General features: G+C 42.9%; 1 protein-coding gene across 1 annotated transcript in view; it reads right to left on the reverse strand.

Annotated features, from left to right (window-relative positions):
* Nucleotides 1-678: 678 nt before the first annotated feature.
* Nucleotides 679-14,124, reverse strand: part of cand2 (cullin-associated and neddylation-dissociated 2 (putative)) — a 33,506-nt gene continuing 20,060 nt past the window's right edge. Inside the window, exons 13-15 of the mRNA XM_060911017.1 lie at nucleotides 10,751-10,915; nucleotides 1,030-1,137; nucleotides 679-949 (exon numbers count right to left, since the gene is read on the reverse strand). Of these exons, the coding sequence (XP_060767000.1) occupies nucleotides 725-949; nucleotides 1,030-1,137; nucleotides 10,751-10,915 (498 nt within the window). The 3' untranslated portion in view covers nucleotides 679-724. The remainder of the gene's footprint in view (nucleotides 950-1,029; nucleotides 1,138-10,750; nucleotides 10,916-14,124) is intronic.

A 14,124-nucleotide genomic window follows, 5' to 3' on the forward strand; every position in this document is an offset into this window, starting at 1 on the left:
TGGCTGGCATGATCAATTCCTTGGGTATCTTTTTGTATCCCTTTCCTGTTTTATACAGTTCAACTACCTTTTCCCGTAGATCCGTTGACGATTCTTTTACTTTCCCCATGACTCAGAAACGTCAGTGGCTGGATGAAAGTTGCGAGAGTCTGTCTGGATCCCAGAAACTCACTCAGCTTTTATGCACACACACTGATTACAAGCAAACAGATCACAGGTGAGGACGTTACCTTTAGTAGCCATTCAAACCCATTTGTGTCAACTTCTGTGCATATTATCAGGCCAAGATCACCAGGGTATGTGAACTTTTGATTAGGGTCATTTGTCATTATGATTTTAAAAAGAGAAAACAGTTGTTTGACGACAAATGGTTTCACCCAACCACTAAGCATGAGTGGAAAAGATGTTTTTGTGTTCTCATTCATATTCTCTGAAAAATGGTTGAAGAATCAGATTCTGCCAGGGTATGTAAACTTATGAGCACAACTGTAAATCTTGCTTATTGCGACAACCAATTTGTATAAACATGAGAATCTTGATTCAAACTTTTTCTGTCGGTCAGTTTTACCTTGTGCTGCTTAAGGGAAAGGCTCAATTCAGTGCAAAAATTATGCATTAACTTGCGCTTTTGCTGAGGATTACCACACTAAACCATAAGCACACGGAAGACCAGTGTAATTACTTTAATAAATCATACACAAGTGCATACTCTCGGCTGAAAGTCCTAACTAGTGTCCATCGACTCCACAGCCCCTGATATGGGGTCTCCTTGGACGCTTTCGAAAATGGTAGCCATCTCTGCATTGGTTCTGATTTGTGTGGCAAAGTCGGCCATCGCTGGGCTTTTCTCCACATCTCTGATGGACAGAAGAGCTGCCACGGCACGCATTGCTGATCGCTTGAGCTCCTCCTGTTTCTCAAACTCCTGCTTCACAGAGCCAGCCTTTACCTGAACAATGGGGGAAATGTAGGATTTGTTCCTCTTATTAGGCACACCATGGCTGATGTGTCTTGCCAGCTAGGACTGACCTTTGTTGTACATGTAGCTCTAAGAGGCTCCACAAGACGGTCCAACCTTTGCACAACAGCTGACGGACATAAAGAGGCAAGTCTGGCCAACATGATGAAAGTTAACATCTGGGGAACAGTGAAGGTATCGGTTATTTAATAATGTACTGGAAAAAGCAATTCCTTGTCAACCTTTTAAATGTATTTTCGAAATACGTTTAGAAATGGGTTATAGTTGAGATAAAGCTCTGGTGATTTAAATCACTGTATATTTAACACTTATTCCATGAAATCAAGTCGTATTGAATAATGAGCTGATAGCCGACGAGGCACGTAGCCCCAAGTTGGCTATAAGCCATGTATGACCAGATTGAGAGGAATAACTACTTATATCCATGTTCACTGGATTTTGAAAAACTAGCTTTTTTTTTTTGCAAATTCAATAAATAAGTTTTATACAAAATCTCTGATAAAATAATTTCCGCTTAGCAGATACGTGACAACTTATATACATGCGTAGTAAAATATTCAAATTTGACAAGATTTCCATCAACAGTTGATGAATGAAAACGTTTATCGAAAAAAATTTAAGCTTCAAACTTTGAACAGGTTTTTTTTCGTCCTTGGTTGGTTCAGCAAAACGCTCTGCCATTTTGTTCTTCTCTTCATGGTATATGAGCCGATAGCCTATTAGTAGTAATAGCCAATCAGAGTGTATGATTGCTCATATCCAGTGAATGTGGATAGAATAAAATAGAAGGTATGATCTCTGATTTAAGAAAACATCATTGATACCCAAGCAATCTGTTGGAGATACAAGCAAAAAGGATTCAACACTTTCTCTGGTTTACCAAAAATATTATCATATACGGGGTGGCATGGTGGTGTAGTGGTTAAGGCCCGGTCCCACTGCACTTACGGATGCAAAGAGGATGTAAAACGTAAAAAAATCTTTGCCATCCGTTGGAAAACGCTATGCATCCGTTGTGTACTCATTGCATACGTGCTTCATACGCTCTATCCATCGAGCATCCGTCCACTGTGATTTCATCCGCGCAAAAAGTTTTGAGCTGCACAAAACTTTTAGAACGGATGAACTTTCCGCCGTGTACGATGTAAATCCGCGACATATACGAGCAACAAACGTTCTATGTCCGTCATCATCCGTTAAACGTCTGCTGTATCCTCTCTGCATCCTCTGGGCATCCTCGCAACTCACATCCGCTGCAGCTGAAAACGGAAAGAGGGAGGAAAGATAAGGTACATGAAACGTCTATTCATCGTTAGTAGCACGGAAATAGAAAGGATGTAAGCGTATGCATCTCGTATATAAAGTATTCAAAACAGACAAAGCGTTTATATCTGGGATGTATCTCGTATATTTAGGATGTCTGGAGTATGTCTAGAGTATGTAGAAGGACACCTAGCGGACAATCGATATTTTGTATAAAAAGGGGGAGAAAATCATCTAGTAGTAGAGATGTATCGATGTAGCCGCCAGCACGTCTTTCCGCTTTATGCTGACGGCGTGCGTGCTGCATCCCTTTATATCCGCGGAGCAGACGCAATTCATACCCCCCGCATGCGCAGTGAACGGTCTGCATCCGATATACATCCGCGCAACATCCCCTTTGTTTCCGTTAGGCGTACGTGATGCATCCCTTTCATCTGCTATGCATCCGCTCTTTCTGCTATGCGTCCGCTTCTCAGTTACCACCGGTAACCCCTTCGGAGCTGTCATCCACTTCCATCCGCTTTCATCCGCTAGGCTTCCTATGAACATGCGTTTAACATCCCCGCTATATACTACCCACGTCCGTTCTTTTCCGTTCTGTTTTCGCAAATTTTCGCCAATTTTGTCCATTTCTGGAGCGGATGAAAACGGATAGAGCCACCCCCGAAATTTTGCTCGTCCGCTGTGTCCTTTTTGCATACGTTTTGTGTCCATCGGCCAGTGGGACCGGGCCTTTAGCACTGTCACCTCACAGCAAGAAGGTCCTGGGTTTGAGCCCAGCGGCCGACGGGGGCCTTTCTGTGTGGAGTTTGCATGTTCTCGATGTGTCTGCGTGGGTTTCCCTCAAAGTCCAATGCAGGTTAGGCTAATTGGTGACTCTAAATTGACCGTAGGTGTGAGTGTGAATGGTTGTCTGTGTCTCTGTGTCAGCCCTGCGATGACCTGGTGACTTGTCCAGGGTGTACCTCGCCTCTCACCCATAATCAGCTGGGATAGGCTCCAGCTTGCCCCCAGAACAGGATAAGTGGCTCCAGATAATGGATGGATGGGTGGGTTATCATACAAAGACATGAAAAATTTGAATGAAAATGTATTTTGGAGCAGTGTTATTTTGATTGTCTTAGAGTTAATATCATACCACTGTGTTACGTTTGATAATGAACACATCTTTGAAACATACATAAAATTCACAGACAGTTTTGAGAGTTAAAAATTTTGACCTCATTTCTTCATTCAAAGTAAGGGTATGCAAACACCCAGCTGTATGCAAGGGGGAAAAAAAGGGTTGTGTTTGGAAAAATGCCTACGTGGTGTGGGTATAGCAGCTAAAGAAGGTGGCATACCACAAGCCAGACAGAGCTGATAGAAAGCTGGAAGTGTGCCTTACTCAATTTATAAGTTCCTGGGTTTTTTTTTTTTTTATCATTGCACACCTGCCTAGGAATACATAATATTTCTTATAAAATTACAAAGTGTAAAATAAAAATTATACTCATTTTACCTTACTCATCCAGTTCTTCATAGAAGACCATACCTGTTTAATAACTGACTACGTTTATAATTGCTTCTGCTATATGTCACATCCATAAGAACAAAAAGAAAAGAAAACAACTGGTAGAGTATGAACATTCAGAATCTGTAAGGAATAAAACTTGGATCAGAATTCGATGATGGGATGAGTACAGCTGGTACTATTTTCAGAGCTGCTCTTATTCACAACACTGCTATAAAACAAAGTATAGTAGTAGTGCTGTCCATCGATTCCGATGACGACTAAATCTTCCTCTGAATCATCACTCTCCAAGTTGTTCTTTGATTGGACAGTCGCTGCCAAGAGTTAAGAGGAATGTTCCTTTCTTTCAAGTTGCGTTTTACTGTATCTTTGAACCGGAGCTTGGGATGACCAACTCCTCTGGTACCATCTTCCAGTTGGGAGAAGAGGATGAGCTTTGGCAGTCTGTAGTTGGGCATTCTGTTAACATGACCAGTCCAGCAAAGATTTCTACTAATCAGAATGTCATACATGCTGGGCAAGGAGGTCCTTTCGAGAATGGTACTGTTAGAGACATAATGCCACCATTTAATGCCCAGGATTTGATGGAGCTGTCGCATCATGTATGCATTAAGTTTTTGGGCTGAGGCTTTAAACTGTCCAGGATTCCACACCATAAAGAAGAGTGGAAAGTACGATGGCTCGGTACATTGCACATTTGGTATTTAAAGTTAAATCCTTATTATACCAAAGCCTCTCCTTGAGCCTACCAAATGCTCTAGATGCATGGGACATGCGAATCTGGAGTTCTGTGTGAATTCTATTATTTGATGTTACAGTTGAGCCAAGATATTTGAATCTAGTGACCTTGGCAAGATTTACGCCATCTAATACAATATCCTGACCAGTCTCTGTAGTTCCAGGGGGAGGTTGATATAGTACCTCAGTCTTTTTGATGTTGATCTTCAGCCCAAACTCCTTGGCAGCTTTGGCAAAGTGAGATATTATATCCTGGGCATCACTGTAGCTATGGACAATGAAGGCAGTATCAACAGCATACATAAGTTCGCGTACCAGCACCTTTTGGGTGTATCTCACAGATTTGAATTGGTTGATGTTGAATAGGTCAGCACCAGGTCTGCTTTGAATCCAGACACCCTGCACGTAATCTTGGAAGGCATGGTTTAAAATCACAGCTAGGTAGATAGAGAAAAGAGTAGGGGCAAGCATACACCCTTGTTTTACTCCATTGTTGACTTCAAAAGGAAAGGAGAGCTCCCCTTTCACGCTAACTAAAGCTTTCATACCTGTATGTAAGGCAGATACAAGGTCGGTAAAGTGATCAGGACAACCAAGCTTTCGTAGAATAATCCACAAGGCTGTTCTGTTGACAGTATCAAATGTCTTCATGAAGTCAACGAAGACCATGTAGAGTTGCATTCCTTGTTCTATACATTTCTCTTGAATTTGCTTCAAGGAGAATATCATGTCAACTGTGCCTCTGCCTGCACGGAACCCACACTGAGCTTCGGGTAAGAAAGTTTCTGCATGCTTAGAGAGTCTGTTGAGAAGGATGCATGCAAATACTTTCCCAGGAATCGAGAGTAGAGAGATTCCACGATAATTCTCGCATAGGCGACGATCACCTTTTTTGAATAGGGTGATAAGTTGAGCATCCTTCCAGTCTTATGGAGGCTTACCAGAGTGCCATGACTCTGAAATAATCTCGTGCAGAGTCTGAGTTAGCACCAGACCACCACTTTTTAACACTTCTGAATGGATCCCGTCAGCTCCTGGAGATTTTCCGCCACGTAACATTTGAATGGCTCTATTGACTTCAACAAGATCTGGGCATTCATCCATCCAGTGTTGAATAGGGGCTTGGCCCACACTCTCAGGGACACTGGGATCGACTGTGGTTGTCACGTTTAGAAGTGTGTTGAAGTGTTCAGTCCACCTAGAGAGAATATCTTGTTTCTCAGTGAGCAGTGTAATGTTGGCAGAAGCAAAGAGCTGATCATGGTAGGAAACTCTTGGACCCCACACTGCTTTGAGACCTTGATAAAAACCTTTAGTATCGTTCTTGTCTGCCTTCTCTTGAAGTTCAGCAGCTTTAGCCTGCCACCACTCATTTTTCAGTTCACGACATCTCCGCTGAAGTGGTTGTGAAAAGTGCTTGTACTTTGCTTTGTTGGATCTGGTATTATGATTAAGCATATTTGATCAGGACTGGTTTCCTGCAAAAGCTTGCCAAGTTCGTTGTGATTCTCATCAAACCAGTCCTCGTGTTTTTGCGTGGCAAAGCCCAGTACCTGTTTGGATGCATCATACACAGTTGACTTAAAAAAAAGCCCACTTCTCTTCCACGGAACCAGAGATGTTAATCAAGCTCTGAGTCATGTCTGTGAAGATTCTCAGTCATCCAGGTCATAGCAAACTGTGGGTGGTAAAAGAGATCAACTGGACTTGCTTGAAGATTCTTGAAGATGTTTCACCTCTCAGCCGAAAGGCTTCTTCAGTTCTGTCTGACTGGTAGGGAGCATCAGGTATTTATCCTCTCATGGATGAAAAGCTCATCTAAGGTGTCACTGAGTCATCCTGTTGGTGTGGGTCACTGGGGGCTGGTTGTGAACGGCCTCGAGAGTCGTTAGGATGATCAGTGGATTGCCCGTTAGGGTGATCAATGGAATGCTGATTCTCTCTGTCCTCCTGTGAGTCACTGAACAGCTGGGTTTTGGTGTGCATTCATTTGTCTGGGAAGTGTGCCAAGGACTGCATTGTAGGTGGCTGATAAATGATGTCTTAGACCCCCACCTCTGTTCAGTGATGCCCGTTCCAGGTTGACAAAACTGGCTTCTTTAACTCCTCGCTCATACCAACGATCCTCTCTGGCTAAAATGCGTACGTTGCAATCCTGAAATGAGTGTCCTTTGTTGTTAAGATGAAGGTAGACAGCAGAGTCCTGGCCTGAGGAACTGGCTCTCCTGTGTTGAGCCATGCGCCTGTGAAGCGGTTGTATTGTTTCCACAATATACGAGTCCGTGCATTCCTCACTGCACTGAATGGCATACACTACATTGTCCTGTTTGTGTCTGGGTATTCTGTCCTTATGGTGGACCAGTTTCTGCTTCAGGGTGTTACTGGGTCTGAAAGAAACTGGTCCACCATAAGGACAGAATACCCAGACACAAACAGGACAACGTAATGTATGCCATTCAGTGCAGTGAGGAATGCACGGACTCGTATATTGGGGAAACAAAACAACCGCTTCACAGGCACATGGCTCAACACAGGAGAGCCAGTTCCTCAGGCCAGGACTCTGCTGTCTACCTTCATCTTAACAACAAAGGACACTCATTTCAGGATTGCAACGTACGCATTTTAGCCAGAGAGGATCGTTGGTATGAGCGAGGAGTTAAAGAAGCCATTTTTGTCAACCTGGAACGGCCATCACTGAACAGAGGTGGGGGTCTAAGACATCATTTATCAGCCACCTACAATGCAGTCCTTGGCACACTTCCTAGACAACTGAATGCACACCAAAACCCAGCTGTTCAGTGACTCACAGGAGGACAGAGAGAATCAGCATTCCATTGATCACCCTAACGGGCAATCCACTGATCATCCTAACGACTCTCGAGGCTGTTCACAACCAGCCCCCAGTGACCCACACCAACAGGATGACTCAATCACTACGTTTACATGCACATAGAGAGAATCGAATTTCTGCCGTTGCTCGACTGAAATCGAAGTTCAAAATGCCATGTATACACCTTAATTCGGCTGAAATTGAACCGAACTTGATTTCTCGGACTCGAGCTACACGACCTAGTTTATGCGATTTCTGCCGAGCTACTTTGTGCATGTATACCCTATCGAGCTAGTTGTCGAGCTACTTCCGGAAGTGACGAGTGACGAGACCACAAGCGGGAAACACAACAGCCTCGGTCGGCATGACAACAGTAGTAGCGAGCAGCAGAAGAGGTCAGGAGGAACAAACGAAGAAGAGAAAATGGCGATGTAGAGCTCTCTGAAGTGTGGGTGGAGCACAGAGGACGGCAGGACAAAGCTTCTGGTACTAATAGGCTTTTTATTGTCAGACTTTTCAGTTTAACAGCCTACTTTTATTCTTGAGAGAAAAACACGCGCGCGCGCTGTGTTCTAGTCCTGGGATGAGCTCTCCCCTCTGCCTCCTTAAATAGGGCGCGGTTACTGGGAAGACACACAAACACAGGTTAATTACCGTCAGGTGAAGTGATTCTGCCACTCACCTTCCCTGGCTCCGCCCTCCTGTCACAGACCGGCGCTTGACCACGCCCCCACTGCCACAGGCAAGCAGAAACGTGCACTTCTGGAGCAATGAGGAGACAGAGTTCATGCTCATTCAGCTTAAGGAGTTGAATATATTAAAATTCATGGACGGGAGAAAAACGTGCAATGGAGAACACGGAACTGATAACTTTGTTTACACTCTTGAATAGCTCTTCTTCATGACGACAACCGGAAGTGTACCAACACGATGGGGCGTGTTGCGCCACCTGTGGCTCGGGTGCACAATGCACCTCACACAATAGCCCGATTTCATTGTGTGCATGTAGGATTGGATTTCTCTGGCACCCTGCTGGGACCTTCAGCTCGATTACCGACAGCAGCTCGATTTGGATGTGCATGTAAACGTGACTAATGACACCTTAGATGAGCTTTTCATCCATGAGAGGATAAATACCTGATGCTCCCTACCAGTCAGACAGAACTGAAGAAGCCTTTCGGATGAGAGGTGAAACATCTTCAAGAATCTTCAAGCAAGTCCAGTTGCTCTCTTACCACCCACAAGCTCTGGCTCAACTTCTCTTGTAGGACATGTCTTGCTTTGTTTTTCTTAGTTTTGTTTACATCAAGTTTGCATGTACATTGACGTCCTTTCTTCATCATTTGTCTCACTTTCAGCCTGGTTTTTGATCGTATCATGATGTGATCTGTGCTACAATTAGCACCTCGCATGGCTCTGGCATCAAGGAAGTTACCAAGATCACATTGATGGGTGATAATGAAATCAATCAGATGCCAGTGTTTGGATCATGGGTGCATCCATGAATGCTTGTGTACGTCTTTGTGCTTAAAACACGAGTTTGTGATACCGAGCTGATGTTCAGTACAGATGGATAACAGAAGCTCACTATTTGAGTTCGTTTTACTGGTTCCAAATTTTCCCAGCACATTTGGCCAAATTGCATCATCCTGATCAACTCTAGCATTGAAGTCACCCAAAAGAATGATTTTGTCAGCTTTGTGCACAGTTTTCAAGGTCTGATCCAGCACATCACAGAACTGTATGATGCTTTCTGTACTGTTGGACATAGTAGGAGCATAGATGGCAATCAAACTTAGGTACCTGCTGTTTGTGAGGGGAAGCCTAAGGGTCATCAATCTGTCATTTACTGGCTTAGGATCTTCGGTCAGTTTGGCAACTATATCATTCTTAATAGCTAAGGCAACCCCAGACTCACTCTTGTTACCAGAGGTTTTTCCACTCCAAAAAATCGTGTAACCTGCTTCTTCCTTGATGGAGCCACTGTCACCAAGTCGAATTTCACTTAGAGCTGCAATATCTATATTGAATTTGATTAATTCCCGAGCGATAATAGCGCTTCTACATTCGGGTCTATCATGCTTTTTCCAGTCTAGCATGGTTCTAACATTCCACGAAGCAAAATTTAATTTAAGAGTAGATTGAAACTTTTTATCTTGGGCGACGTCTAGCCAGTATGGTTTTCTTTGTCTTTGAGAGTTCATGAATTTGGATTTGCTTGCAAAATATTTGTAAGGCTACTGTGGGGTTTGCAGGTTGCCAGGGCAGCCCTCTCCACCAGTTGAGAATAATATGAACTGGCAAGGTGAGACCAGGACGATATCTCAAATGGTCGCAGTGACTAGCCAGAAGAGAGGTGGGATTCACCAATGCAACTGCCCTCGGAGGATGTCACGATCCTGTAGCTGTTGTGCCAGGACTGATGCCGCAATGACAAACAGTCCTGCCAGGGGTCTCGCCAAGAGAGTAAACATGCACACCGTAACCCCAGCAATGGGAGGCTTAGGGTGTGCTGACACTTGCCCAAGGTGAGCACCCAGACTAGTGGAGGGAAGGACACGTCTTACGTCTCCATTCTAGACCAGCTCCAAGCTGGGTCTAACCACTGCCCATATAAAACAAAGTACAGTCAATTATTTTTCAAGGAACTGGGTTGTGTCAAATTATTTAAAATAAACAAGAAGACAGAGTTGTCTATATCCCCCGCCCTATATACCAACTATATACCAAGTTTCAAGATATTATTTGTCACATTTCTCAAGTTCTGCTTTAGGAAACCAACCCTACCTCTTTACACTGATCTCAGCAGTCCATGGCATAAGCCCACCGGACCCTGGTCCAGGTGAGCTAAAAATTTAAATTTCTCACATTTCTTAGTATCAAAAGGCACATATATATTACTTAAATCAACACATATACCAACTTTCAAAGACCATACCACTCATAGTTTTCAAGTTCTGCTCTGGAAACAAAACCTACCCCTAAGACCCCCTACCTGAGAGACTAAGTCTGAAATTGGTTCCATGGAAACGTGAAAAAGTAAACTTTCTCAAATATCTTGGTATGAAAAGATACATTTACATCACCTTGTTAACATGTATACCAAGTTTCAAATCCGTATCATGAATAGTTTTGGATATATGCTAGAAACGAAGTCAAAATCTATTTTTTATGTAAAAATTTGAAAAATACTTTTTTTTCAAAAATCCAAAATAGGAAAAGGCACCAGTTCACATGTTGCTTGATATGTATACAAAGTTTCATGAAGATGTCTTCAATAGTTTTAAAGATATGGCCCGGAAATGAAAACATGACTGGATGGACGGACGGAACCCGTTTCTATATCCCCCGCCAAACTTTGTTGAGGTGGGGGATAAAAATATGGATGGCATGGAATCATGTGACATGGTATCATCAGTATACTCACTCTAATGTCATAGTGGTCTTTGAGGCCTTCCTCCACATGGTTGAGGAACTCGAAGATGTCCAGACACTCCAGGCAGTGATCCAGTAGCGTGTACATGCATTCAAAGGCTGCTTTACGCACATCTAGCCCATCATCCACTGTGTGCTTAAAGGGACCCATCTCTACCTGAAATATTAAACAAATATCAAACCAGCAATTTATTTATGCGCATTATAAGTACTAGGTCAAAAAGTTTCCAGGATTGTTCCTGTTGCACATGCAGCAGGATCGAGCAGTAACTCTTGTGAATCAGTATGTCACATGATGTCCTGCCACCAACATTGGGACCTGTATGTTTCACACTTTTTTTTTGAGACAACGTGCATGTATGCGTTTGTGATTTTACTATAGACCAGAGAACAGGGTTCTAACTAGACCAAAATATCAGCATAGTGGCACCAGTCATAACAGCCAGGAGTTTGGGGGCCACCTTAGGCCCCCGAAAGCACACGGGTTCTACATGCTCGGAGATGACCTCCCTGAAAGTCACTTTTGGTAATATTAATGAGATTTTTTTTTTTACCAAAAGTTGCTGTGATTGTTTTTGATTGAACATGACTTATAATTAATACTCAATGATATTGGGGACATATTTATGGAATAAGAATAAAGCAGCCAGTTGATTCTCACCAAGTGCCAGCTTTATTTTCAGCTTCAGCCATTCAATTACAACACATGACTATCCAGATCTAACTCAGGGACTGGCACGTATTACATGCATGGAGCATAAGCGGCTCTTAACACGGATGGCACTTTACCGCAAACACAGCATAAGGAAGGAGGTAAATCAGACTAGCATGATCGGTGACGATCTCCACATGGAACTACTCAGGCAGCGATGCATTGGGCGCTAATGTGGACGGGGAGCGGAGGATATCTGAACATAGAACATTAAAAAGAAAAAAATATACCCGCACACTGTCGCTGCTGCTCTCAGTGATTTTATTGATAGATACACAACGTTTCGACTGTAGTAGGTCTTCGTCAGGTGTTAACAATAACAAAGGGTGGGAGGGGATGTATACCCATGAAAATAGGCATTGCTCTCAATTATCCAATCAAGGAGTAAGTAGTATTCATAAACTTATGAGTGTAAAAAATACATACATACATTTTTTTATAAACAAATTTTACAATACATTGTTCTTATATTAATACTACAAATGTTGTACATTGACAATCTTGGCTTACTTATGAGAAAAAATAGTAAAAACCGTATCAAAACCCTCCCCCCAAAATCTATTCAAGTGCTACAAAACAAAAAACAAAACAAAGAAGGATTTTAAAAAAATAAAATTAAAATAAAAAAATTTCCATATATAAAAAAGCACAAATGTGATAGTCAGACATAGAGTATGGTACAGACTGAATTAATGCATAAAAAAGGCTTGAGGTCAAACTCTTCATTTAGTTCATATGGTGCCATAGTATTGAGGGCGTATATGTGGAAAGTTTCACGTTGTAAGAGTAAGCGTTCGTAATTACCACATCTAGGTGGTTGTTCCACTTTTTCAATGCCCACATAGCGCAGAGAACTAATACTATATCCTGCTTTTCTAAAATGTAGTGCCACAGGGTTTTTTTCATCCCCACATCTTATATTACTACGATGTTCACTAATGCGTGTACGAAGGGCCCTGCAGGTTTTACCAACATATCCAAGACCACAGGGGCATTTAATTAAATAAACAACAAAATCGGTGCTGCGGGTAATGACCCCACGGATCTTCAAATGCTTACCACTATGTGGATGTGTATGTCTTACATTCTGTGGTATAGCCACACTGTGCGCAGCCCCCACATTTGTAGTTCCCATCTGGGATGTTGATGGTTCCTGTGTGTCTGCTAGCCGGTATATGGACTCTCACTACCTGGTCTCGAATACTGGGTGGGCGTCTGTAGACCAACCTAGGTGGTTCGTTAAAAACATTGATAAGTCTTGGATCAGATTTCACTATATGCCAATGTTTCTGTATAATCCTCTTGAACTCAAATCCCAATGGGGAATATTTAGTCACACAGAAGATGGGATTACTCTTTTTATGCCTCCACCACCTCACGGTGCAGGAGGCATTATGTTTTCGGGTTGTCCATCTGTCCATGCGTGCGTCCGTCCGTGCGTGCGTCCGTCCTGAAACCTTGTGAACACGATATCGCAAAGGCCAATGAAAGGAATTTCACCAAACTTTCACCATTTGTGCGCTTTGGGACAAACATGAACTGATTAGATTTTGAGATCAAAAGGTCTAAGGTCAAGGTCACTGGTTGGACAAATGTCTGTCCGAAAACCTTGTGAACACAATATCTCCAAGGCTACTACAAGTAATTTCACCAGGTCAAGATTACTGTGAGGTCAAATGTCCATCCCCAAATCACAACTTAATAAGGTGTGTAGTCTACCGGGCGGAGGCATCCCCATCAACGCCGTTGGCGTCAAGTTCTATCTAGTTTAAAGGATTCTTGGCGGAGGTCTGCGCTCTCTGAGTGCTTTTTCTAGTTAACATTTTTATGCCTCCGCCACCGTAAGGTGCAGGAGGCATTATGTTTTCCGGTTGTCCGTCCGTCCGTCCGTTCGTCCGTCCCGAAACCTTGTGAACGCGATATCTCCAAGGCAGATGAAAGGAATTTCACCAAACTTTCACCATTCGTGCGCTTTGGGACAAACATGAACTGATTAGATTTTGAGATCAAAAGGTCTAAGGCCAAGGTCCCTGTGAGGTCAACTGTCTGTCCGAAAACCTTGTGAACACAATATCTCCAAGGCAGATGAAAGGAATTTCACCAAACTTTCACCATTTGTGCATTTTGGGACAAAGATAAACTGATTAGATTTTGAGATCAAAAGGTCTAAGGTCAAAGTCACTGTGAGGTCAAATGTCTGTCCGAAAACCTTGTGAACACAATGTCTCCAAGGCTGATACAAGTAATTTCACCAGGTCAAGATTACTGTGAGGTCAAATGTCCATCCCCAAATCATAACTTAATAAGGCATGTAGTCTACCAGGCGGGGGCATCCCCATCAACGCTGTTGGCGTCGAGTTCTATCTAGTTTATTTTAGTGTTAGGCTGTAAAGATTCATCCTGAGTAACAGTACTGAATCTATTCGCCACGTAGTCAATCCATTCTTGTTTATAGCCCCTATCCAAGAATCTCTCTTTTAAAGTCTTGGCTTGATGTTCATAACTCGCATCAGAGCTACATATTCATCTAATCCGGTGAAACTGACTTACAGGAAGACTCTTAATGAGGTGAGTAGGGTGAAAACTGTCTCCCCGTAATATAGTATTCCTGCTGGTAGGTTTCCTGTATAAATCAGTCTGTAAAATAAGATCTT

This window comes from Neoarius graeffei, chromosome 26 (assembly GCF_027579695.1).
Source record: "Neoarius graeffei isolate fNeoGra1 chromosome 26, fNeoGra1.pri, whole genome shotgun sequence".
NCBI lineage: Eukaryota > Metazoa > Chordata > Actinopteri > Siluriformes > Ariidae > Neoarius > Neoarius graeffei.